The sequence below is a fragment of the Oikopleura dioica genome, chromosome 2 (genome assembly GCF_907165135.1).
Source record: "Oikopleura dioica chromosome 2, OKI2018_I68_1.0, whole genome shotgun sequence".
Lineage (NCBI taxonomy): Eukaryota > Metazoa > Chordata > Appendicularia > Copelata > Oikopleuridae > Oikopleura > Oikopleura dioica.
In genome coordinates, this window is record NC_137292.1 from 5,614,304 (window position 1) to 5,635,691 (window position 21,388).

Below are 21,388 nucleotides of genomic sequence, written 5' to 3' on the forward strand. Positions count from 1 at the left end.
ATTTGCTATAAATCGTCAAAATATTTATTGCACAAAGAAATTGAATATGCGTTTGTAAACTAAAATGATTCCTAAAGAACAGACGAAAATTAAGATTCTAGAGCTCATCATGCGCCGCCGAAGGTTTTTTCAAAAGCGCCTTGATTCCATTGATGAAATCGTTGACTTGTTCATCTCCAAGCTGGACGAGCTCGTTTCCAGTGAAAGCCTGGGACCAACAGAAATTATTGTGCATTGCATTTTTCGTTTCTTCGAATTTCACGTTCATCCCTGAAAGAACTTTTTATCGAAAATCATTTCAATCGCAAAAACCGTCGATTTTCGCAAGTCTTCTGCTCATCATCTCAGCATCGTCGTGGAGGACGTCTTTTTCGTTCGCGTTCATGTACCAATTCTAGAGCAGAAAATTATCTTCCGAATCATTTTCGACAAACCTTGATGCTCTGAAGCATTCTATCGTATTGCCCCAGCGGCGAGACGGAACCGTTGGTGATTCTGTTTTTCAACTTTCTCTCCCACATGTGCTCAGTTTCTTCGTAAATCAAGTTTTCAGGCACATAATCGCCCAGGGTCTCCTTCGAAAGCCACTTGACAGGGTCGACGAAGCCGACTTCTGGGCCATTTTTCATTCCTGCGTCGATTAGGTGTCCATATTCGAGCTAAAACAGGTTAGAAGAGGCATTACTGGATAGTCTACCGTGTCTTGGAGGGTAAGATCGCGCTCTCCAGCGAAAAGATGAGTCATAGAGTAGGCCATGTCTTCTTTTCGGAGAGTGAGTTTGTTGTACTTTCGGTAGCTGGGAGTGTCGAAGTTCAGCATTTGCAGCTGAGGCTGGAGAAGAGCAGCGCCGTGGATTGGAATCGTGACGTATTCTGAAGAAGGAGATTATTGATTTGATTTTCCCAAGGACCCCTACCGTCTCCTTTCTTGATCCCATTCTTAGCAACTTGCATCGCCGCGGAAACACCAATCGCAGCTCCTAATCCATCGCCGGCGATGATCATTTTCGTGAAATCCGCGTTGAGGTCTTCTGGATGATCGCTGATCCAGGTGATGACATCCTTCACATCATCAAACTGGCCGGGCCACATTCGCCTCGGTGCAAGTCGATAATGCGGTGCAACGACGATGGCATTCGTCTCCGTCGCCAAATGAGTCAAAAAGTTGGAATAGAGATCGACGGAACTAGCGACGTAGCCGCCACCGTGGGCGTAGACGATCACGGGTCGTTTCTCGCTGCTCTCGGGGTTGGAATCGAAAATGGAATAGGGAGTGTGAAGACGATTGGTGTCCGTCTTGGTTTCGGTACGGATGGAGTTGTTGATACCGATGAGAGCCGCGAGCTTGGCGGTCAGGTCTTTCCGGAATTGAGCTTCCATGTGACCAGGATTTCGCTAGAAAAAGGATAGAAGAGGTCCGATTGAAAATATATTCGAAAATCTCACCTTGTCAGTATCTTCGACGTTGTCTCTGTGCATTTGAATCATATCTCTGAACAAATGATCCGCCCGCAATTGAACTGTCTGGAAAAAATCCATGGTCTCAGCGACATCTTTTTTCAACCCTTTTGCGATTTCTAAGCTTGAGCTTGCTGCGAGAAGAGAACAAAAAAGCTTCATTTTTTGATGAATTTTTTGAATTATGAAAATCTGGGAACAGAGAAATCGAATTGATGAGGAGTTGTTTGAGCAAGAAATGTTAAAAGCATGACGAGACTGAGCATGTTGGACGGAGTACTAGGGACTGACGTGGCCATGATTTTAGGGTGGAAATGACATTTCCGCTTGTTGATTCTTTTTTCGATAAAATTTGGCAATTTCGACAATTGTTTTACAAGCAAAATATAATTTATTGATTGAAAAGATAGAACAAAAAAAAACTTCTCAAAAATTTAGGACTTCGCATTTTCCTCCCAATACGAAATCATCTCGTAGGAAACAGAGCTTCCACCGCAAACGACGTTGACAATCGGCCCTTCTCCGATTTGAATATCGCTCAGATATTTGTCAGCGAAATAAGTCGCGGCAAGAGCGGCTCCACAAGAAGGTTCGACGAAGAATTTGTGATGCGCCAGGAAGTTTTTGACGCTGAAAAAAATCAGATTTTTTTGAAGAATAATGACTGTTTCACCTCTGAATAGCTTCAGTATCGTGGCAGACTTTGGAAATGACTCCTCCAGGATACGATTTTGCGGCTTCAAACACTTCAGCAGCGACCGACTTGGTGCCCAGAGATTTGGCGATCGAGTCGATGGCCGGCAAAGTGGCGAGAACTCCAGTTTTCATCGATTGGTTCAGGCTATCAGTTCCGTTCGTTTCCATGGCAAGCACGGGCACGTCTTGCCATTTTTGAGGATTTCAAAGACTCTATTTTCCTATCGAAAGTAACAGACTTTCAAATCCCTTGTCAATTATTCTTCTTCAAACCAATTAGCACGCCCATCAACAGTCCTCCTCCGCCAACGGCGCAAATAACCAGCCCTGGCTTCTTCCCCTTTAGCTGAGTCACAAGTTCATCAACCAAAGAAGCGTGCCCTTCCCAAATAACCGGGTGGTTGAACGGATGAATGTACAAAACCGAGTCATCGACCAGCTTTTTCATCGCTTCTTCATTCGCTTCGTCCCAGATTTCGCTAAAACCTGTTTTCCTCGTTGATTTCAATTTTAAAATGTACCCGTGATAAATGACCTCGGCCCCGTGTTCGGAAATATTCGCCGCTGCGAAGTCCGGCGTCGATTTCGGCAGGAAAACAGAACAGGGAAGACCACTCTTTGCACAAGCATAAGCAGCGGCCATTCCTGCGTTTCCAGCGCTCGAAGCCACTGCGGTTTTCTACGATAGTTCGATTTTTGCCCAAAAAGAAGAAATTACCTTTCCATCAAGTTTTGCCTTTTGAACTAGTCTTCCAATACCTCTTATTTTGAAAGAACCAGCTGGTTGAAGATTGTCCAGTTTCAGCAACACTTCATGTTTCGCCAGATCTGATAGCTTCGGGGATTCAGCTAAGCAAGGGCGCAAAAACCTGTGTAGAAGCCTGAGTCAGGGACCTAAGTAAGGTCTTTTAAAGACCTCTCGATCTATTCTACCAATTCTGCGGCTTCTTTGAGCAAAAAAGCCGCGCGATATCTTTATTCACAGCTTTTTCAGGACCTCGAGTCAGGTTTTAACACAGGTTGTCGAGCCCAGGCTAGAGGAGAAACGATATGAAGATGACTTGATTGATCATTTTCATATTCGTATGAAAATTTGCCCATTTTTAAAACTGATTTTATGAAAAAATTTTTGTAAAAAAGCATTTTCATTCTAGAGAAACTTGAATTTTACTGCGACCAGCTGTGCCAGGGACAACAATAATTTGTCAAAGACGTCGAGCGTGAAGAACTCGTGGACTTCCGATCGTCCTGGGCCGATCACTCACCGTGAGCTTCTTATTTTGACGCGGCGGAAGTGGATGGTCACGCTTATTTGGTTTCATTGCCGTTGTGACCTACCGCTGCCTCCCATTTTTAATCCCGTTTTCAAGGGGAAATTCAATCTTCTATAAGTCACAAGGCTCAAAAAATGGATAAACCGGAGGGTTTCTTTCCGATTTGATCGCATATTTAATGGTTTTTCTGAAATTTCGAAAAGGGCCTGAAAAAGCTTGAATCAGAAGCCGCGTAGCGGCTTTTTTGAAAATAAAGCCCCAGAGCGGCTTGGCCAAAATTTTCATTATTTCTTATCTTTTATTCTGGCGAAACCGCTTTGCGGCTTCGTTTTCAAAAAGCCGCTACGCGGCTTTTCATTCAAGCTTTTTTAGGCGCTGACTCAGGTTTCAGACAGAGCCCCTGAAGCCGTCAGAATTCGAAAACAGTAGTGGCAAAATCGGAAAATTACACAGTTTGAATGATTTTTTGATAATTTGGCTAATCCTTCTCGCGCCTGGTTCCCGCGCACCTGGCGCATCAAGCGTCCCCGGATTGACCTTGAAATCCTCAAATCTCGAAAAAGCTAATTTACTAACGATTAGTGATCGTTTTTGACCTTTTTTCGTCGAAACGCTTGAGTGCAGATTCTCTTTTTTCTGTTTCTGGCTGGTTTTGACGCTCGGAACTCGTCAATCACCATCAAAGGACACGATTTAGCAGCCTAATTTAATACTTCCTATTTGCTTTGAATTGACGACTTCCTCATTTTTTGAAAAGGAAGAAGGGGAAGACCGTTAATTTTTGTGAACTGATTGAGATTCATCATTTTTATTGAAAATAAGTCGAAAAGAGAAATGACGATAAAATGATGCTGAGTTGGAAAACCTGTGTAAAAACCTGAGTCAGGGTCCTAAAACTGAATAAATCTTCAAAAAGATGAAACCAAGGAGCGTCAGAAGCGTCGGAGATTGCGAAGAAGATTCAAAGATCTGCATCAAAAAAGGCATTTTCGCGCCTTGTTCGCGAAATTTCCGCGGCCGCTTCAAAGAAACTGGGTTTTACAAGGAGGCCCAGGTGGAAACAGCGGAGGTGCGATCTTTCTTTCAAATCTTTTCCTGCTTTTTTCGGCATTTTTGAGTGGAGAAGGGCTTTGGCTCGACATCCTGTGTTGTAACCTGAGTCAGGGTCCTGAAACAGCTTTTAAAGATTTCAAATTTATTTGGCGGCTTTGAGAAATTGATATCAGAGCCGCACTTATCGGGGCTTTTTTCATAATTTTAGGTCATTAAAACATCAGTTCAACTGAAATTCATCAAGGCAGTACCTCATCCTAACCCCTTCCCTACCTCGTATCTCGCCAAAGTTCCCTCAACTCCATCATCAATCAAGTTACAGTCAATTTTCTCGAGCAGCTGGGGACTGAAAAATGGCGAGTGGGCTCGATGGCGCGCTAGAGCGGCGCAACGCGCTACGGACCGCGTATTGAAACGCGCTTTTCTCCAAAAAAAACGCGACGAGAAAAAGAAATCAACTGAGCGACAATATTTTTCATAAAAAAGGGCTTTTCAAAAAAGAGATTTTTCAGAAGAAAAATGAAGATTTGAAAGAAAAAATGGGAAATTCGAATCAAAGACATTTTGGACTTCAAGAAAATCCAATTCAAGGTAATTTTTAAAATATTTTTTGTTGAAAATTCGGGTTTTTGATTGGGCAAGCTATTTTTTGAGAACTTTGATTTGTCAGTTTCTATTTCTAATAAAAGCTTTTTTAAATCGAAAAAGAAGCCATAGATTTTCCTCTTTTTTTTAGCAATTATCATGTAACAATGTATAAAGCCATAATTTATGCTTTTGTCAAAAGCCATAAAATATTTTCTTCCCTGGGAAGACATCATTATTTCTACAAAGAAGATGGTTCGTTTTTGTAGCTTCTTATTTTTGTTTTTGCTCAGCTGCCTTATCAAATATTTATCAAACTCTCTCGGAAATAAGCCAACCGGAAATTGGCCTCAAAATTTCGGACTACTAAGCCAGTGACTCGGAGATTTTGGGGTGGTCTGGCGGCCGAAAGCCTGTGTTAAAAACCTGAGTCAGGTGAAAGAGGCCCCATTAGAGCCCTCTGAAGAAGCTAAATAGGATCATTACTGCTAAAAGAAAATATCTTTTGGCTGAAAGCGGCCTCGGCCGTGCTATAAAGCGGAAGCCGCGGAGTTCCGGCGACGGAAATGAGCCGATTTTGCGCCTCTCTGACCGGCTTCCGCATTTAAATTGCCAGGCCACGACATCAACAAACTGAACTCGATTTAACTCGCTTTTGGAAATAATAAGCAAGAATGAGCCGCATGCGGCTTTTTTGTTGAAAAATAAAATTTTTAAAGCATTCTTTTGAGCAGCTGTTTTGGATGGAAAAAGCCGCATGCGGCTTTCAAATTTGAGTGCTACATTCTCACAGATCAAATCAAGAAGCCGCGCGCGGCTCTTATCTAAAAAGCAGTTTTGCAAAAATTAAGAAAATCAGAAGAAAAATGCACGAATTAATCCTCTTTTGGGAAAGCATGTCTTTTCCGTCGGAATAAAGCGAGCTTTGGCAGCGCCAGGCTGGCATTCTCGCCGGAACAAATTTTGAAATGAAACGGAAGTGGCATTGCGTTGAGTAATGACAAGCCAACTGGCTGGGCCCACAGCCGCGCGAGCAGATATTTCCGCTCAAATCTGAGCTCATTTGATGCTGTTTTCTTGCATTATTTCGCGCGGCTATTTCAATTTTGTTTCAAATTCAAGCTTGTTTTTTGAAAAGAAAAGCCGCGGGCGGCTTCTTTTGAAGGGCTTTTTGAAACAAAGAATTTCCTTCATTCTTCGGAAAAATATTTGCGTGAATATTTGCTCGTTGAATTTCGCGCTGAACTGTGGCCCGGATGTGATTCTGTCAACGACCATCCGGGGCATTTCTCAATGATTCCGGTCGATATTATTTTTCTTCCAAAATTCTGATTCTCGAGGTCGGCCCGCTTATTTCATAAAGCGTCTATCATTTGATAAAGGAGCGGTGGACAAATACTTCAGCTCCAAAACGCACCGGAACGCGCCTGAGGCTAGGAAATAGGAAAATTCCAATTGAGGGCCAGACAACCTGAGTCGAAAACCTGAGTCAGGATTTTGAATATAAAAAATAAAAAGCCGCAAAGCAGCTTCGCTTGAATCTTCATTGATTTAAAAAATATGACTTTTGCGGCTTCGATTTTATAAAAGCCGCTTTGCCATTCGAAGAACAGATTGCCGCACTGAAGATTATGGTGTAAAGCGGAGAAGGATGTAGGATAAGTGCTTTAGAAAGAAGGAAATCGAGGTTTCCCGAGGGAAATCCGCGGCTCTCCGAACTGAAGAGAATCAGCTTTGTACTAAAATTTCGTCTCGCATCCCTTTTTTACTGCAGATGCGTGTTTCTTCGTGTCCAAAAATAGCGAGTTCCAAAAATCGAATATTTTTATGGGAAGCGGGCCGCGCTATCGCCCGCGTATCGCCCTGTTCTCCCGGTCCCAGGCCGCACAACTTCCGCCTCACAGGAAACCGAAAATCTATCGAAATCTATCGAAAATCCTCTCTTCCTGACCTCAGGTCAAAATCGCTATTGATGGAATCAAAGTACGATTCTTCAACTAAACTTTTTTTTTTATTTCTTTTTGGATATTTTTTTGACTTTTGTTTTGGAAAAAAAAAGATAAAAGAAAAAAGCCGCAAGTTTTTGATTTTGTCATTTCCGGAACAGGAAACGCCTCGTTAAAATTGCCGAAAAAGCGCGATAAATTTTTATTGTTGGAAAGCCATTTTGTTATTATCCCGTTTTACGGCGACAAAACGGCATAATCAGAAAATCGAAAAATATAAAAACGAAACTTCATGACTCTCGATTTCCGAATGTTGGAATTAGCAAGGGGATTAGCTCATTTTTCCTCCTTTTCGGGACAAAAGCGGAAGTACGCCTCCCTGAGCACTAAAGCAGCGTTATAAATTGATAATGTCGCTGCACGTGTTTTTTGATAAGTGGCAATACTGTGTCTAGCCAAGCGAGAAAAGGAAAGAAGGCCAGAAAAAACAGAAGGGCACTCGACCGATATGCGCCAAATTCTCAGCCGCAGATTGATAAAAAACGCGCTCCCTCTTTTTCTTTATCTTATCGAAAAATACACAAAAAAACTTCCAAAAAGAAGAAGCAAAACTAAGAACTAAGGGAAGGCAACCTGTCTAGAAAACCTGAGTCAGGTTCTGAGGGCTTAAATGAAAAGCCGCGCAGCGGCTTTTTTTTAAACGAAGCTGCTTTTCATTTAAGTTCTTCAGAACCTGACTCAGGTTTTCTACACATGTTTCCGAGCTTATTCTAATGTTTTTTTGAGGATGAAGCTTTGCGGCTCAATTTCTAAAAGCCGTTATGCGGCTTTCTCTGGAATATCTTTGAGAATTTGATTTTGCTTTTGCTGAGAATTCCTTTGGCAGGAGATCCTCCTAGGAAGTCTCCCAGCTCCTCTTGAGCCAAGACGAGCGGGAAGTGTGATCCTGGCTGACTGGGGAAAGAGTCGAGTGAGAGAGAGATGGAGCCGGAAAGACACTTGCCGGAGGACGGATGAGTGAGTAGGCAACGCGGAAACACAAAAACTCGGCGCCTTTTGCGACACACATCCGCGAGGGGAAGTTGTCATTTCCTCGGGTAGACAGCGCTTTTTTTCGATCAGAGTTCAAGTTGCTTCGAAATTCCTTTTCGGAGTATTCCCTTATCAAGGATGCGCGCCATCCCCTCGCCGGCCCCGGTGGTTTGTCGATAATGTCGGAGATGAATATTTACTGCTTATCTCTTCTTCCTTCTGATTGCCCGCAATCGCCAGTTGATATGGTCGTTTGGCGGAGATTTGGCAAAATTTCAAATCAGTTGAATTTCGTTTTCTGATAAGAGTACTTTTCAAATATGTCTAGATCAAATTTCGGCTCGGCAGCCTGTGTAAAAAACCTGAGTCAGGGTCTGAGAGGGCAAAAATGAAAATTTTGGCAAAGCCGCTTTGCGGCTTCTTTTCAAAATTAGCCGCTACCCGGCTTTTCATTTTTGCTCTCTTGGACCCTGACTCAGTTTTTACACAGGTTTCTGAGTCGCGCCCTGAGTCAGAAGACCAATATTACTTTCCAAACTTATCCCACCCGATGGTAATACAATAAAATAAAAGTCGGAAGTGAGGTTAAAGTTCTCGAAGCAAAAAGGCGCTAAAATAAAGCTGAGATTTTGATTGCGGCTCATCGCGGAAGCTCGCTGTCTCCGATGTGATCAGGAGCTGCCTGCGATTCTTCCGCGCCGTATTCCGGAGTGTTTCCGCCCCTCAGCATTATGGATAATGCCACATTACTTCCGAGCAATATAAACCCGAATTTATACCACCCTTCTGAGTCGATGAACTTTTCCTTCAAGAATTCATCGAAAAGGAATTTGAACTTCTCGAAAATCATACAAAATTTGCTCAGAAACCTGTGTATAAAACCTGAGTCAGGGTCGTTCATTATTTCTAAAGGCTTTTTGTTAAAGATCATTGAGGACCCTGACTCAGGTTTTTTACACAGGCTTCTGAGCCCAAGCTAAGGCTTAGACATAAGACCTGACTCAGGCCCTGTTTTTCCCACACAGAACCTGTCGAATTTGTTCGGAGCTTCCTTTATTTGCCCCCTATATCACTTTGTTGCCCATATCACTTTTCAAAGCGCCGAAACTACTATTTTCTCCGGCCAAACAAATGACCCATGAAATCATTTCTTCAAAAGGGAGGATCCGCCAACCCACCGACCCCAGCAAATTGTCACACGACAGCTTAGACAGATCAGCCGCCCAAAAGACAGATCCTTTATCGCGAAATTTTCGCTTGAAGAAAAATAATTTTTTGGCGAAAGAAGTTTTATTGGAACCCAAGATGCTTTTTTGATTACAATTATGCTCCACTAAAAATCCTGGTTTTTGCCGCAGCTGAGCTCGTAAAAGCGAGGTTACACGAGGAAGTCGCTTGGCATTTGAAATTTATTTCATCCGGAAGCGCCGCCAGTAACAAAGGAAGTCAATAAAAACAGACACATCCACTATTTTTCCTACTCATTTTTTCTTTTGCCGGAACTTTAAGCCCGTTCCTTTTTCTTGTTCAAAATCGTTCGAGGTGTTAAGGAGCTTCAATAAATCCAAATTTAATTAAGGTGCTTACGGCCAAAAATGGATTTTGTGAGCCTCTTATTAAGAAAAAATGTCTTTCGAAAAATTCTAGAATAAAAAAAGCGGAGGTCGGAAACAGGCGGCTGGCAGCATCTCTTCCGTCGCCAAATATTTGCGCTGGCGATAAAAATTAATACTGGGCGCGTTCTATTGACTGATTTGTGGTAGAGTTGATCTAATAAATCCGTTAAGATCAATTTTTCAATCATCGTTTTTTTGCTTTTTCCGCAAAAATCTTTCAAGAATCTTTTTCATTGAAATTTCCTGAGCTGAAGCCTGTGTAGAAACCTGAGTCAGGGTTCTAAAAGTGCTTTGTGATAGAAAGCTGCCTTGCGGCTTCGTTTTTGAAAAGCCGCACCGCGGCTTTTTATTTTATTTCGGTCAGGACCCTGACTCAGGTTTCTACACAGGTATTTAATCAGGAAAACCAGCCCTTAATCTTTGATAATCATTTTTCTTTTGTTAACAATTTTAATTTAGGCGTGGACATCTCCAAACTCGAGAAATCAATCAAATCCGGCGAAAAACTCTCCGAAAAAACGCAAAGAAAAGCGCTCTTCACCGCCGTCGAATCCAATCACGCCGAGTTTCTCCAGTCGTTGATTAAATTCGGCGTCAATGTGAATCTCCATCGACCGAGGGATGGTTTTACGCCGCTGCACATAGCTGCTGGCTCCTATTTGCCCCAGATTACGGAGATTTTGGTTGAAGCTGGGGCTGATCCCAGCAAATGCGATATTTTGGGAAGAACTCCGATTTGGTAAGTTTGAATAAAAAGCTGCTCTTTTCTTCAAAATCTTGAAAGAACACGCTCTCATCATTGATTCCAGGGTCGCAGCGAGAATGGGCGCCACCAAGATCCTCGAACTCCTCCTCGCTTCCCCCAAATCCGCCCAAGCCATCAACAAAACCGACAAAACCGGCCGCACTCCCCTGATGACCGCTGCCGCCCGAGCCCACCACGATCCCTCCCTTGCCGCACTCCTCCTCAAAAATGGCTCAAAAGCGCGAGCGACGGACAAAGATGGTCAAACGATTGCTCACATCGCCGCAACAGTTGGGGATGAACAAGTTTTGCAAGAGGTTCTTCAAGTTGTTCCTGACCTGGCTTTTGCAAAGGACGCGAGGCAGAATACGCCGCTGCATTTGGCGACGGAAAGGGGGCAGATTAACTGCGTCAATTTGCTGTTGAAAACTGGTGGTGCTTCTAAGGTACCCTTTTCCTTCTGAAACATTTTTCTCATTATCTTCTAGGGCGTCAACCTGACCAATGAAAAGAAGCGAACAGCCTTGTGGCTCGCATCAGAACGCGGGGACGCCTCACTCGTCACGACTCTCCTCCGCGGTGGAGCAAGTCTGCAGCCAACTGACAAGCAAGGCTGGAATGCTCTCCGCGCCGCAGTCTACTCCTTATCGCCTCAAACAGTTGAGCTCCTCCTCCTCGCCTCAAAGAGCTCCGCTTCCAGCAAAGTCGACGTCAACGCCCAGTGCTCTGCCGGCATCACTGCTCTCCACAGCGCTGCGTTTTACGATGTCATCGGCGATGTCACCAAATGTCTCTTGAAGCACAAGGCATCAGTGAGCATCAAGGACAAGAAGGGCAAGACGCCACTCTTTGTCGCCGTCGAAGTTGGAAACACAAACGCAGTGGCGATTTTGTTGAAAAACGGGGCTTGCCCAAACTCGAAAAATGCAAAAGGAAAGTCGATTCTTCAAAAATCAAAGGGCAAAGGAGAATGCGAAAAGCTCCTCCGCGAAGCCATGAGCCCAGTTTCCACTCGATCAGGGGCCTCTCAAGCGCCTGCCATTCCAACAAAGCGGCTCATGACCGATCAATCTGGCCAAGCGTCCCTCGCCCTTGGATCAACCGGCTCCACGGGCGATTCTTTTACATCGAGCGATGGGCGGCTTTCCGAAGATCTTTCTCAGCGACTCGGACAAAACATCAACAGATCCGGGTCAAAAGGCACTCTTGGCGGCATCTCTACCACTTCCACCAGCATCTACGGCTCGGTCAAAGCCACCACCGTCTCTGGAATCGTCCGATCAATCCGAAAACGACCCGGAAATTCGAAGAACCAGCCCAAGGTCTCTGGACGAACCTGTCTACCTGCCAAGCTCCCGGCGAACACGGGTCAACCTTCTTCAGTCCAATGCTCTGGCGTCGGAGTCCGAGAAGCGAGACTACATCTTCACGGCTGCGCGGTGCTTGAATTTGAAGCAGGCACGCTGAGATGCGAAAGGAGATTGTACGCAAAAATCCTTGATGCAAGCGAAGAAAAATTGCAAAGCTTGATTCGAAATGACAATTTGAATCTTCCAGCGTCAAGTCAGCTTGGATCAAAGCCGATTGAAATTGACATTCCAGGTAAAAAACTTCCTCAAATTTCATCCCTTATTTTCTCTTCAGGATCGCCAGGAAGCCTTCTCAAGCCAGCAAAACTCCTCCTTCGCGCTGCAAAAGACATGCCCGGCACTGAACTTCGCGTTTTCCGAAAATCTCATCGCGGCTGGGAAGAGCTCGAAATTCTCGACCAAGAAAAACTGCCTTCCGAAAATCGCTTGTGGGTGGAAACTGATGTTCTCGGAACATTCGTTGTTCTTTTCTGTGCGACGAGGAGTATTCACAGCGTGACGGAGAAGCCGATCGAGCTCTTTTCTGGAATCTCGGTTGTTTCCAAAACCGGGCCGGTTGATGTCGTTTGCGAGATGGAACCGCCAGTTGATGATATCGAGCGAAGACTGGACAGTGAAATCATAGAGGACTCCTCGATCGCCTCCAATCCTTACTCCGCTCCTTCTTCTACCGCGTCTCATTCCGACGCTTGCGCTCCTCATTCTTCCGTTTTCTTCCTTCGCCTCCTCGACCAATCATCAACCGAAGCTTCAAAAGTCCAGCTTTCTCTCCCTCCAGGATTCAAGATCGGCAAAAGCACCGCCGACCCGAACAAGTTTGAAGAATCGGAAAAAGAGGTCATTTTGGAAAATGGAAAAAAAAGTGCTTTCTGCGTCTGGAGAGCTTCGAAGCCGGAGGAAAAGGTGGTTCATGTCGAAAGATTTCATCAAATGCCGCTGAGACTTTTTGTGAAGTTGATTCAGAATTCGAAGAAAATCACACTCAAAAGTGAGTTCCTTTTTCAGAAATTTTTGTTTATTAGAAAATGTTGTTTTCTCCCTTGATTTCAACGATCTTTTTTAGTCTCCGTTCAAGACGACGACGATGCTCGAGAACTCGTTTGCTCCGAATCCGAAAAAGTCGACATCAGCTCTGGCGGCCTGGTCCAAATGAAGGGCGTCCAAGTTTGCGTCAATCGCGGACTCATGCCTCTCGAAATCCCTCTCCGAGTCAAAGAGCTGCCAAGTTCTGCTCCGGGCGTCGCATTCACTGACAAAAGCCATATTCTCATCAAGGCTAGCAAAAGAGCGATCACGATTCCCTTTTCAATGCCGTCCAGATCTTGAGACGGTTTTCTGTATATTTTGATCTGTAAATAACTATTTAATAATAAATATTATGCTGCTCAAAGTAATGAAATTTGAAGATATATTTCTGCATAGAAAAGGGTCTCAAAAATAAAGTGAAAGGTAGTCCAGTCGTCTGCAGTATCGTTTGTGCTCTTTCTCCTCGATCAGAATAGATCGGGTCGGATTCAGAGGAACTCTTCGTTTTTCTTTCATACTCGCTTCAATGGGTTCATAAATTTAAATTAACATGTTCGTGGCGCGAAAAACCTCTTGGACATTAGATATCAAACTCATCAAAAAGCCTATCTGAAATGCTTTTACAGATCAAAAGACTTTACCTTAATGGTGTGCGAAATATCATACTAGATTCTAGAACTTTCCTGGTGCTCTTCTCCAATGCTTGACCTGCCTGCCAAAGTCCTCCGTTACATTGTAGCTCCCGATCGTTGGCCCAAGAACTGTCTTTTCTTTCTGAAACCTCGGTCCCTTTTGAGAATTGAAAGGGAGGAAAGAATCGCGGGAAACTTTTTCATCGTGAATTCTTCGAAAATAGAAATTTGGTGGGACACCAGATTCGACTTGATCCTCAAAGCGCTTGCTTTTTCGTCCTCCGATGATGTATCCTTTTGGGCTGAACAAGGGTCTTGCACTAGAATTGAGAAGTAAGGGAGTACCTGAGGATATTTGGGCTGAAATTAGAGACGAATGTCGTTTGTCTATCAATATCGTATTTTCCTAAAGAGTATTTTTACTCATAAGAGCTTTCTTTTTGAGGAAAACACCTGGTCCCATCTTTGGATCCTGATAGAGCACAGGCAGCAAATTCTCGTTACCAACTCTATCGGGCTGTACAAACGACGGAAACGTTCTCTTATCGCCGCCTCTGCCAAATGCTACATGTTTTATTGACATTTCTCAAATCCCAAAATATCAGCGTTAAAATCGAAAATGAGGAAAAAGAAATGTTTTGCTTGGTGCTTTTTGGATTTTGGCGAGACTGTTGACAGGGAATGGCACTTCAGTAATCACTTTTTATTCACAGTGGATAGCTCACCTTGGTTACGCTTGTACAAAAATGCAAAGTTCACCATTACAGTAACGCAAACAGGGGAACAATAAACTTGGTTGTGAAAGTTGGGACAATGCTTTTAAGCAATAAAATGCCTTATTATTTTATTGAAAGACATTTGAAAGAAGACGCATTCGTAAGAGCCGATCAAGTCTTCGCCTCATTATTTCTTTTTGCGCCAAGTGAACTTTTTACAAAGTAAATAGCGGTAAAATAACGGTAACATCGCCTTTTCGGAACGTTCTTGATTGTGGAGACAAAGTAAGAGACGCTTCTTGCAAAGTCCATCATCGTCACGCTCATATCCAGAAGAGCAAGGGCAATCGAACGATCCGAGAGTGTTGACGCAGGTTTCGGTGGTAGCAGTGCAAGTATGAGTTCCAGCAGCGCATTCATCGTCATCAACGCAAGTTCCTGTTGCATCGGCGGAGTACCCAGAAGCACAGGCGCATGTAAATGACCCCGGGACGTCCTCGCAATCCTCAGTGAAATCATTACAGGTATCAGTTCCTTTGGAACACTCATCAATGTTGACGCAGTCTCCATCTGCATCGCGTTCATATCCAGAAGAGCAAGGGCAATGGAAAGATCCGAAAGTGTTAACACAGTTTTCAATGGTAGGAGCGCACGTGTCAGTACCTCGGCCACACTCGTCGATGTCAATGCAGACTCCGGATTCGATCCGTTCATATCCACTTGTGCACAAACACGTGAATGATCCTATGTTGTTACTGCAAATCTCCACAGTGAAAACACAGTTATGATTTCCTGCGGCGCATTCGTCGACATCAACACATACTCCGGTGCTGTCTGCAGCGTACCCAGATGCACAGCTGCACGTGAAAGATCCTTGAGTATCGCTGCAAACTTCTGTCACATCGTTGCATGTATCTGTTTCTCGGGTGCACTCATCGATGTTGACACAGTCTCCACTCCCGTTTCGCTCGTATCCATTAGAGCAGAGACAAGCAAAAGAGCCGTCAGTGTTCTTGCATGTTTCAGTTCTGAAAGCACAATTATGAGTGCCAGCAGCACACTCATCATCATCAAGGCATGTTCCGTTATTGTTTGCAGAGTAGCCGATGACACAGAGACAAATGTAGCCGCTAAAAGTATTTATGCAGTCTTCAAACGCACTGCATGGGTTTGAAGAGCAATCGCTACTTTTATACAGTCACCGTTATCGTCACGTTGATAGCCGCTGTTGCAGACTGCGAGGCAGGCGGAGCCAACTCTTTCGGTTCCAACATCACATGGTGGGTAGACTCGGAGAGTAGTACATCTTCGTTCGGAAGCTCGACCGTATGGATCGTAGACAACGGCGCAATGCGGATGCTCTCCTTGTCTTGCTTGATCAGCTGTTGGCGTCCACGAGCAAGTTGCTTCGCCATCGCTGTCGAAAGCCGTGCAGGTCATTCCATGAGGAGAACTGAACTGATTGCGAGAAATATCGGTGAAGGTATCATTGCCAAGAGTGTACGAGGCCTTCCATTCAATCGTTATGTTCAGACCGGAAGTCCAAACCCACACTCGCTCTTCTCCCTGAGCAGGGGAGTTACCACTGAACGAAGGTCTACCAAGGCAGTGATTTGGCTCTCCTGTAGATCGGACGTGTCGAACTGCCGGACTGAATTGATCTGGTAAAAGTCGCCTGGGACCATCATCAAAATAATCGTCGTTATTGTCTGTTTCTTCAAGCAAGCCGGCGTAAAGTCGATTATTTTGGAGGAAATTCTAGATGAATTGAATTCTGGTGTAAAAACAACGCAAACGAAAGCCAACGGAACGGAGTGCCTGAGAATTAATTTTGAGAAGAGCAAGATCATTTAAAAACTTACAGAAGCGTTCCATTCGCGTCGAAATCTTCAACTTGAATAGCGACAGGTTTTGATCCTTCTCCAAGCAAATCAAATTCAGGTCGATAGGTCACAATGCAGTATTCTTCGTCGAGAACAAACTGCTGAAAACCGCTGTTCCAAGCCATATGGCGAGATTCTGACGATGTCGACCATCGACATCTGATAGTATCTCCTTCAGAATCCACTGGGTTTACGTGATAGGCTTGTCCCTCGCAGCCATCAAGAATGTACCAGATTGGTGGAGAGATGAACTGAGGCGAGCTGTTGTTGACATCAAGGACTTTCGCTGTGTATGCATAATTGCCAGTGCTTATACTTTCGGTGTCGTTTGACAGCTCAATAGTGCAACAACCGCTAAACATATGGCTGAAGTAACCAATGTTGCTGACATCAATCTCGAAAGTATAACTTCCGAAGCAAAAATGAGAGTCTAAAAATTACAGTGAGAAAAAATTCAAGACAATAACCTAACCCTCGTCGACGAGTGGAGAGTCTTCAATGTTCGTCACAATGTACAAAGCAGGAACTTTTTGCAAGTTACGTGTACCGTTTCCGATATTGTACATGAACATGTATTCAATGCCCATGTCAGAAACAGTTTGATTATCAATATGAGCTTGCGTGCATCCGTCGATCCATTCTTCCCTGTAGCCCGCCGATCCTCGTCTCCAGCCCATGTATCGAGTGACTTCCATTCTTCCGGGATCGCTTGATTTTCGATACTTACAACAACCGTTGAATATGATCTCTTTAAATTTGATTCTACCTGGAGACTAGCAGCTCGGAAATGCGAGGCGATGGAAAAACTGAGAAGAAAAAGAACAATTCTCATTTTTGTTTTCAAAGCGACTCAATGACGATTTACTGTGAGCATTTGAATTTAAACACAAGTATGGTGCGCAAGAGCAGTGCAAAGTTCAGGCGCACGCTTAGCGCCACCACCACGGAAAATCATCCAGCATCAAAAACATTTTCACGAGAAAATTTAACGTATGAAAAATTCTGTCGTGATCCCTCAACAAAAAAATTCAGACAAGAATTTTTCAAGTGAATGATTTTGAACGACTGCAAATACAAAAGTAACGAAAAATTGTATTTTTTCATTTTTAAATTCGTTTGTTTTTTCTTGCTGAAAATTTGATGAAAAATCAGTTGTTCTTGCCTTTGTTTCCAATTTTTACGCAGGCCACTATTTTTTTTGAATCGAAAGAGATTTTGAACCTAGCCGCCCTATCTCTTATGTTTATTTCCCCACTGAGACGACTGAAATCTTCTAAAAGCAGCACGACTTTATCGGTGACATTGAACGGAATATTTTGACAGGACGCGTGGCAGCGGTCAAGTCAAAATCAACATTGGAACATGGAAGAATGACCTTCTAACAGCTTCTTTACTTTTGGGTTTTTATGTTTGGACAGAGAGAAACTCGTCAAGTTTGACAAAATCAAAGAGATGGCCGGTCAGAGTTTTCAGGGCTTCGAATTTCTCTTTGCTTCGGTCAGCAACACATTCGTCGATAATTGCCGTCGGAAATCCTCTCATGTACGCTAAAGAATTCAATGGATCTCAGAGAAAAGGATAGCTTGCCTGAAATGGCCGTGTAATGAACGCAAATCGTGGCCAAAAGTCCGACAATGATGAGTGATTTGATGCCATGTCGCTCTAGAAATTCACATAAGTGTTCTTTCCTCAAGGAAACGGACCTAAATATGCGGGAAACTGAGGGCAACTGAACCCGTCAAAATCATGCTTGACAAAAATCGGCTCTCCAGCGGCCGGTGCGGCGAATTCTTCAATGTTTCCTGCAACAATATCGCAGCTCTAGAATTTTATAAAAAAAAACCGATAGAATGAATCGAAACTAACCCAATCGTTGCCATTTTTTCGATACCAATTGTCAAGCCACTTGTCTTTTCCTGAAAGCGACTCTTGATTCAGGTGGCAAATTCTGAAGCCCTTTTCTCTAGCAGCAGACAGAAACCTCCTAATTGAATCTGGAAAATCTGGAAAGCTCTCGGGAATGCCCGGGAATCCGGAGTAAAAGGGAGCTTGAACGTCGACCACGACGATGGCTGTTTCTCCCGGTTTGTAAATCTCGGAGTTCATTTTTAGATTTTGTTTGAAAGAGTCAGAATTCGGGAGTCGTTGAAAAAGAAGAGGCGGTACATCATTAATTTGGGTGTTTTTAGGTGGGACGTGTCTTTTTGAAGTTTGTTTTATTATGATCTTGTTTGATGGTTGTCAGAATTATGAATTTGCAAGCTTTGGAAAATCGAGCAAAAAGGAACTTCTAAGCGGAGAGAAACTCGTCAAGTTTGACAAAATCAAACAGGTTGGAAGTGATCTTTTTGAAGCCATCGTATCTTTCTTCGTTGATATCGCCAACACACTCTTCGATTATCGCCGTTGGGTATCCTCTCATGTAGGCTATGAATCAACGATTTGAAAACTTAAGGGTATCTCACCAGAAATGGCGGTATATTGGACGCAAATGGTGGCGAGAAGACCAACAACGATTACTGATTTGATTTCATGGCGCTCTGGAAAATTTTGATTAGTGATTTTTCCTCGAGGCAATAAGGGAACAGACCTAGATATGCCGTGAGCTGAGGGCAAGTAAATCCATCAAAAGCATGTTTCACAAAAAGCGGCTCTCCTGGAACTGGCGCGGCAAAATCTTCCACATTTCCTGATAAAATTTCGCAGCTCTAGAATTCAGCTGAAAGAAGCTAGAAAGAGAATTGGCTTACCCAATCCCTGCCGTTCTTTCGATACCAAGTTTCAAGCCACTTGTCTTTTCCGGACAATGATTCTTGATTCACGTGGCAAATTCTGAACCCTTTTTCTCTAGCAGCGGATAGAAAGCTTCTTATTGAATTTGGAAAGCTTGGATTTGTTTCGGGAATTCCAGGAAAGCCGGAATAAAAAGGAGTTTGAATGTCGACCACGATTATGGCCGTTTCAGATGGCTTGTAAATCTCAGAATTCATCTTTTTTTTCTGATTCTGCGGCTGTTTCTTAGCTCTTGAAGGAATAAAAGGCACCTAAGGGCAGACTCTTTTGAAAGCTTTTCTGAAATTTGAAGGTGGGAGGTTCCTTTGCTTTGCCCCTTTGTGAATCGAAACAAAGAAGAATCAGGCCACATGTCTATTTTTGAGTTTGATGGCGAAATTTATTGCTGTTTTCAAGTCTTTTTACAATAAAAATGGCTTGATTTTTTAGGCGAAGGTCTTTTAATGAGTCATAAGGGGGAATTAAGAGCAATTTTGATAATTGCTCTTGAATTATCGGCGAAGAGCTTGATACTTAGTATATGAGCGCTTCGCTAAAAGGAGAGAAATTCGATGGCAGGAGTTTGGTTCGGAGTTTCAGATGCATCTTATGCATGCATTGCCATCGTCCTCGCTGAGCTTTTGGTGATTCTCTGCCTGAGTCTGTATCTTTTCTACCCGACGAAAGACGGGTCTGGCATTCCTGAAATCGCTGGATGCGATGTCGCCGATCCTGAATTCAAACGCGGTCGAGTTTCCGAGTCGAAATCGCTCTTGAACTCGGACTCATCCAGCCTCGCCAATTTTCTTCCTGTTCCAAAAAGCGCCAAGATTCAGGCAAAGCCATCCGAACCAACCTATGTCCGTCAAAACTCCCTTCACCCTCTTCCAGAGCCGATTGTCAACGATTCCTCACCAGTTGATGAACCAATACCATCAAAAAATGAACCGGAGAAGCCAAAAACACCAATTTTTCTCGAACCAAAAGTCGAAGTCCCCGTCGAAAAATCATCCGGCGTCGATGAAGAGCGAAAAAGACGAAAATCAGTCGACTTTCTGATTTCAGAAAAGACTGGCAGTGAAGATTTGAGCGTGATAAAAGAGGACATCAAGGAAGAAATCACGCGGGAGGAAACGACTCATCGAGAAGTGACGCCGATTTCACCAACGATGGAAAAAATCAAGACGGAAAGGGAAATCATCACAACGACAAAGGTCATTAGCTCTTTCAAAATCATCTTTTTTATCATTTCTTAGACGGTGAAGACGTTTTCAAACCTAACCGTTCCAGAAACCGAGCAGCCTGATGTCTCCACTGCTTCTACAGCTGAAGTCCGAACAGGTTAATTCATTAACCATTCAACTCCCTCCATCCAAATTCTAGACCCAGCGCACGTCGACTCGATGACAAACGAAGCCATGAGCAATATTCAAGAGCCCGGGCTGTCAACAGTTGCTTCTATTTCGATTTCTGACATGACTATCTCCAGGTACAGAAATCTCTAGAAAATTCGCTGATTTTTTGAAGCTCTTCGAACATGTCCTCTTCTATCGACATCAGCGCGACCGTGCTCTCAATCGATTCTCCCGAAGAAACAACTTCCAGCGGGAGTGAATTCGAAAAAGAAGAATTGAAAATTTCTGAAATCAAAAATGAAAAACAATAAAAAAGTCACTTTCTCTTTTTCAAACAGAAATTGAAGAGCTAGAATCAGAACTATTGTTAATGCCCTTGGATGAAATGACGTAGCTTCTTCGGTCAGCAGATTCTTGAATCGGAGTTCTAGCGCCCTCTGAGGCTCGAGATCGTAGGCTAGCGGAGAACTGGCTTTTTGAGCAATTTTCTTTTTTGCTAAAACATTTCTGAAAAATGGAAAAGCCGTAAATTTCGAACCTGTTGATGTTTGGTTGGATAAACAAAGATCGCCCATTGTCTGTTTCTTTCGTTTTCCTCGTCATTCTTAATTTTGTTGAATAAAAATTGATCGGTAGAAACTTACGTTCGTTGATAAAATGGATATCCTTCTCGCTCGTAGCATGATTTATTGTGGAATTTGCAGGTCACAGATTCATATCGTCTGTACTTGTTGTCCTCGAGACTTCTAGCGGGGCGTTCATCCGAGTAAATTGCAGTTATGTAGGCGAGAATGGCAAAGATAAGGGGACAAACAGTCGTAAAGCAGCAAAAAATAAACCAGTACTGAAATTATTATTTCGAAAAAGAAGACTTTATTTAACTCAGTTCTTCAAAAAAAAATTCTTGTGAATATTTTATTTTTTTAACAAAAAACCTCTTTCTCAACATTTTTGCTTACCTCAGGATTTTCTTGACCAAACTTAGCCGTACACTGATGCATTCTCTGTTTATCAAACTCATTTGGGCGCGAGTTCATTATTGGTTTTGAAAGTGGCTGTGTTCTAATCCCGATGATGACTTTGAATACGCGAGCTGCTGTTTTGATTATTTTCGGGATTAGAAGCGCGCTTATTTATTTATGCATGCGTGTGCTTTCCCTACCGACATGGCCGCCATTTGGACGATCATAATGCAATAAGCCGCCGCTTTTTGAATTTGATCAATGCTC

General features: G+C 43.4%; 9 protein-coding genes across 9 annotated transcripts; 2 read left to right on the forward strand and 7 right to left on the reverse strand.

Annotated features, from left to right (window-relative positions):
- Nucleotides 1-45: 45 nt before the first annotated feature.
- LOC145697117 (arylacetamide deacetylase-like) lies at nucleotides 46-1,619 on the reverse strand. Its single transcript, XM_081774266.1, has 6 exons — nucleotides 1,447-1,619; nucleotides 918-1,395; nucleotides 698-873; nucleotides 435-659; nucleotides 313-394; nucleotides 46-270 (listed from the first exon to the last, which is right to left on the reverse strand). The coding sequence occupies exons 1-6, from the start codon at nucleotides 1,537-1,539 to the stop codon at nucleotides 98-100; spliced, it is 1,227 nt and encodes a 408-aa protein (XP_081630392.1). The 5' UTR covers nucleotides 1,540-1,619; the 3' UTR covers nucleotides 46-97.
- Nucleotides 1,620-1,892: 273 nt separating this feature from the next.
- On the reverse strand, nucleotides 1,893-3,505 carry LOC145697896 (serine dehydratase-like). Its single transcript, XM_081775104.1, has 6 exons — nucleotides 3,493-3,505; nucleotides 2,873-3,003; nucleotides 2,676-2,833; nucleotides 2,416-2,633; nucleotides 2,132-2,351; nucleotides 1,893-2,088 (listed from the first exon to the last, which is right to left on the reverse strand). Exons 1-6 carry the CDS (start codon nucleotides 3,503-3,505, stop codon nucleotides 1,893-1,895), a joined length of 936 nt encoding a protein of 311 aa, XP_081631230.1.
- Nucleotides 3,506-4,893: 1,388 nt separating this feature from the next.
- LOC145697112 (uncharacterized) lies at nucleotides 4,894-13,189 on the forward strand. The gene is made up of 6 exons (XM_081774262.1): nucleotides 4,894-5,072; nucleotides 10,120-10,399; nucleotides 10,470-10,851; nucleotides 10,894-12,007; nucleotides 12,050-12,763; nucleotides 12,839-13,189. The coding sequence occupies exons 1-6, from the start codon at nucleotides 5,021-5,023 to the stop codon at nucleotides 13,099-13,101; spliced, it is 2,805 nt and encodes a 934-aa protein (XP_081630388.1). The 5' UTR covers nucleotides 4,894-5,020; the 3' UTR covers nucleotides 13,102-13,189.
- Nucleotides 13,173-15,589, reverse strand: LOC145697897 (uncharacterized). The gene is made up of 5 exons (XM_081775105.1): nucleotides 15,407-15,589; nucleotides 13,887-15,347; nucleotides 13,779-13,839; nucleotides 13,481-13,735; nucleotides 13,173-13,318 (listed from the first exon to the last, which is right to left on the reverse strand). The coding sequence occupies exons 1-2, from the start codon at nucleotides 15,587-15,589 to the stop codon at nucleotides 14,337-14,339; spliced, it is 1,194 nt and encodes a 397-aa protein (XP_081631231.1). The 3' UTR covers nucleotides 13,173-13,318; nucleotides 13,481-13,735; nucleotides 13,779-13,839; nucleotides 13,887-14,336.
- LOC145697118 (uncharacterized) lies at nucleotides 15,335-16,876 on the reverse strand. Its single transcript, XM_081774267.1, has 4 exons — nucleotides 16,799-16,876; nucleotides 16,505-16,754; nucleotides 16,012-16,462; nucleotides 15,335-15,967 (listed from the first exon to the last, which is right to left on the reverse strand). The coding sequence occupies exons 1-4, from the start codon at nucleotides 16,862-16,864 to the stop codon at nucleotides 15,679-15,681; spliced, it is 1,056 nt and encodes a 351-aa protein (XP_081630393.1). The 5' UTR covers nucleotides 16,865-16,876; the 3' UTR covers nucleotides 15,335-15,678.
- Nucleotides 16,877-17,436: 560 nt separating this feature from the next.
- On the reverse strand, nucleotides 17,437-18,203 carry LOC145697898 (maleamate amidohydrolase-like). The gene is made up of 4 exons (XM_081775106.1): nucleotides 17,899-18,203; nucleotides 17,736-17,853; nucleotides 17,620-17,694; nucleotides 17,437-17,579 (listed from the first exon to the last, which is right to left on the reverse strand). The coding sequence occupies exons 1-4, from the start codon at nucleotides 18,136-18,138 to the stop codon at nucleotides 17,437-17,439; spliced, it is 576 nt and encodes a 191-aa protein (XP_081631232.1). The 5' UTR covers nucleotides 18,139-18,203.
- A 74-nt stretch (nucleotides 18,204-18,277) lies between these two features.
- Nucleotides 18,278-19,080, reverse strand: LOC145697120 (uncharacterized). Its single transcript, XM_081774269.1, has 4 exons — nucleotides 18,783-19,080; nucleotides 18,623-18,740; nucleotides 18,498-18,572; nucleotides 18,278-18,459 (listed from the first exon to the last, which is right to left on the reverse strand). The coding sequence occupies exons 1-4, from the start codon at nucleotides 19,020-19,022 to the stop codon at nucleotides 18,323-18,325; spliced, it is 570 nt and encodes a 189-aa protein (XP_081630395.1). The 5' UTR covers nucleotides 19,023-19,080; the 3' UTR covers nucleotides 18,278-18,322.
- Nucleotides 19,081-19,366: 286 nt separating this feature from the next.
- Nucleotides 19,367-20,470, forward strand: LOC145697899 (uncharacterized). The gene is made up of 4 exons (XM_081775107.1): nucleotides 19,367-20,018; nucleotides 20,061-20,145; nucleotides 20,188-20,293; nucleotides 20,332-20,470. The coding sequence occupies exons 1-4, from the start codon at nucleotides 19,377-19,379 to the stop codon at nucleotides 20,468-20,470; spliced, it is 972 nt and encodes a 323-aa protein (XP_081631233.1). The 5' UTR covers nucleotides 19,367-19,376.
- Nucleotides 20,471-20,489: 19 nt separating this feature from the next.
- Nucleotides 20,490-21,160, reverse strand: LOC145697901 (uncharacterized). The gene is made up of 4 exons (XM_081775108.1): nucleotides 21,119-21,160; nucleotides 20,804-21,003; nucleotides 20,698-20,763; nucleotides 20,490-20,655 (listed from the first exon to the last, which is right to left on the reverse strand). Exons 1-4 carry the CDS (start codon nucleotides 21,158-21,160, stop codon nucleotides 20,490-20,492), a joined length of 474 nt encoding a protein of 157 aa, XP_081631234.1.
- Nucleotides 21,161-21,388: the final 228 nt, after the last annotated feature.

Coding starts and splice junctions, on each gene's coding strand:
- LOC145697117 (XM_081774266.1), bottom strand. CDS start 1,539: ATGGATTTTTTCCAGACAGTTCAATTGCGGGCGGATCATTTGTTCAGA. Junction 1,396..1,446: donor ACGTCGAAGATACTGACAAG/GTGAGATTTTCG, acceptor TCCTTTTTCTAG/CGAAATCCTGGTCACATGGA. Junction 874..917: donor TGGGATCAAGAAAGGAGACG/GTAGGGGTCCTT, acceptor CTCCTTCTTCAG/AATACGTCACGATTCCAATC.
- LOC145697896 (XM_081775104.1), bottom strand. Junction 2,834..2,872: donor AGGCAAAACTTGATGGAAAG/GTAATTTCTTCT, acceptor GAACTATCGTAG/AAAACCGCAGTGGCTTCGAG. Junction 2,634..2,675: donor GCCGAGGTCATTTATCACGG/GTACATTTTAAA, acceptor AACAGGTTTTAG/CGAAATCTGGGACGAAGCGA.
- LOC145697112 (XM_081774262.1), top strand. CDS start 5,021: ATGGGAAATTCGAATCAAAGACATTTTGGACTTCAAGAAAATCCAATT. Junction 12,008..12,049: donor GATTGAAATTGACATTCCAG/GTAAAAAACTTC, acceptor TTTTCTCTTCAG/GATCGCCAGGAAGCCTTCTC. Junction 12,764..12,838: donor GAAGAAAATCACACTCAAAA/GTGAGTTCCTTT, acceptor GATCTTTTTTAG/TCTCCGTTCAAGACGACGAC.
- LOC145697897 (XM_081775105.1), bottom strand. CDS start 15,589: ATGACCTGCACGGCTTTCGACAGCGATGGCGAAGCAACTTGCTCGTGG. Junction 15,348..15,406: donor GTGATGTTGGAACCGAAAGA/GTTGGCTCCGCC, acceptor CGATAACGGTGA/CTGTATAAAAGTAGCGATTG.
- LOC145697118 (XM_081774267.1), bottom strand. CDS start 16,864: ATGAGAATTGTTCTTTTTCTTCTCAGTTTTTCCATCGCCTCGCATTTC. Junction 16,755..16,798: donor TCCGAGCTGCTAGTCTCCAG/GTAGAATCAAAT, acceptor GGTTGTTGTAAG/TATCGAAAATCAAGCGATCC. Junction 16,463..16,504: donor CTCTCCACTCGTCGACGAGG/GTTAGGTTATTG, acceptor TGTAATTTTTAG/ACTCTCATTTTTGCTTCGGA.
- LOC145697898 (XM_081775106.1), bottom strand. CDS start 18,138: ATGAACTCCGAGATTTACAAACCGGGAGAAACAGCCATCGTCGTGGTC. Junction 17,854..17,898: donor GAAAAAATGGCAACGATTGG/GTTAGTTTCGAT, acceptor ATAAAATTCTAG/AGCTGCGATATTGTTGCAGG. Junction 17,695..17,735: donor TCAGTTTCCCGCATATTTAG/GTCCGTTTCCTT, acceptor GTGAATTTCTAG/AGCGACATGGCATCAAATCA.
- LOC145697120 (XM_081774269.1), bottom strand. CDS start 19,022: ATGAATTCTGAGATTTACAAGCCATCTGAAACGGCCATAATCGTGGTC. Junction 18,573..18,622: donor TCAGCTCACGGCATATCTAG/GTCTGTTCCCTT, acceptor AAAATTTTCCAG/AGCGCCATGAAATCAAATCA. Junction 18,460..18,497: donor CCAATATACCGCCATTTCTG/GTGAGATACCCT, acceptor GTTGATTCATAG/CCTACATGAGAGGATACCCA.
- LOC145697899 (XM_081775107.1), top strand. CDS start 19,377: ATGGCAGGAGTTTGGTTCGGAGTTTCAGATGCATCTTATGCATGCATT. Junction 20,146..20,187: donor TACAGCTGAAGTCCGAACAG/GTTAATTCATTA, acceptor TCCAAATTCTAG/ACCCAGCGCACGTCGACTCG. Junction 20,294..20,331: donor TCTGACATGACTATCTCCAG/GTACAGAAATCT, acceptor GATTTTTTGAAG/CTCTTCGAACATGTCCTCTT.
- LOC145697901 (XM_081775108.1), bottom strand. CDS start 21,160: ATGCATCAGTGTACGGCTAAGTTTGGTCAAGAAAATCCTGAG. Junction 21,004..21,118: donor TTGGTCAAGAAAATCCTGAG/GTAAGCAAAAAT, acceptor TAATAATTTCAG/TACTGGTTTATTTTTTGCTG. Junction 20,656..20,697: donor ATCCAACCAAACATCAACAG/GTTCGAAATTTA, acceptor GAAATGTTTTAG/CAAAAAAGAAAATTGCTCAA.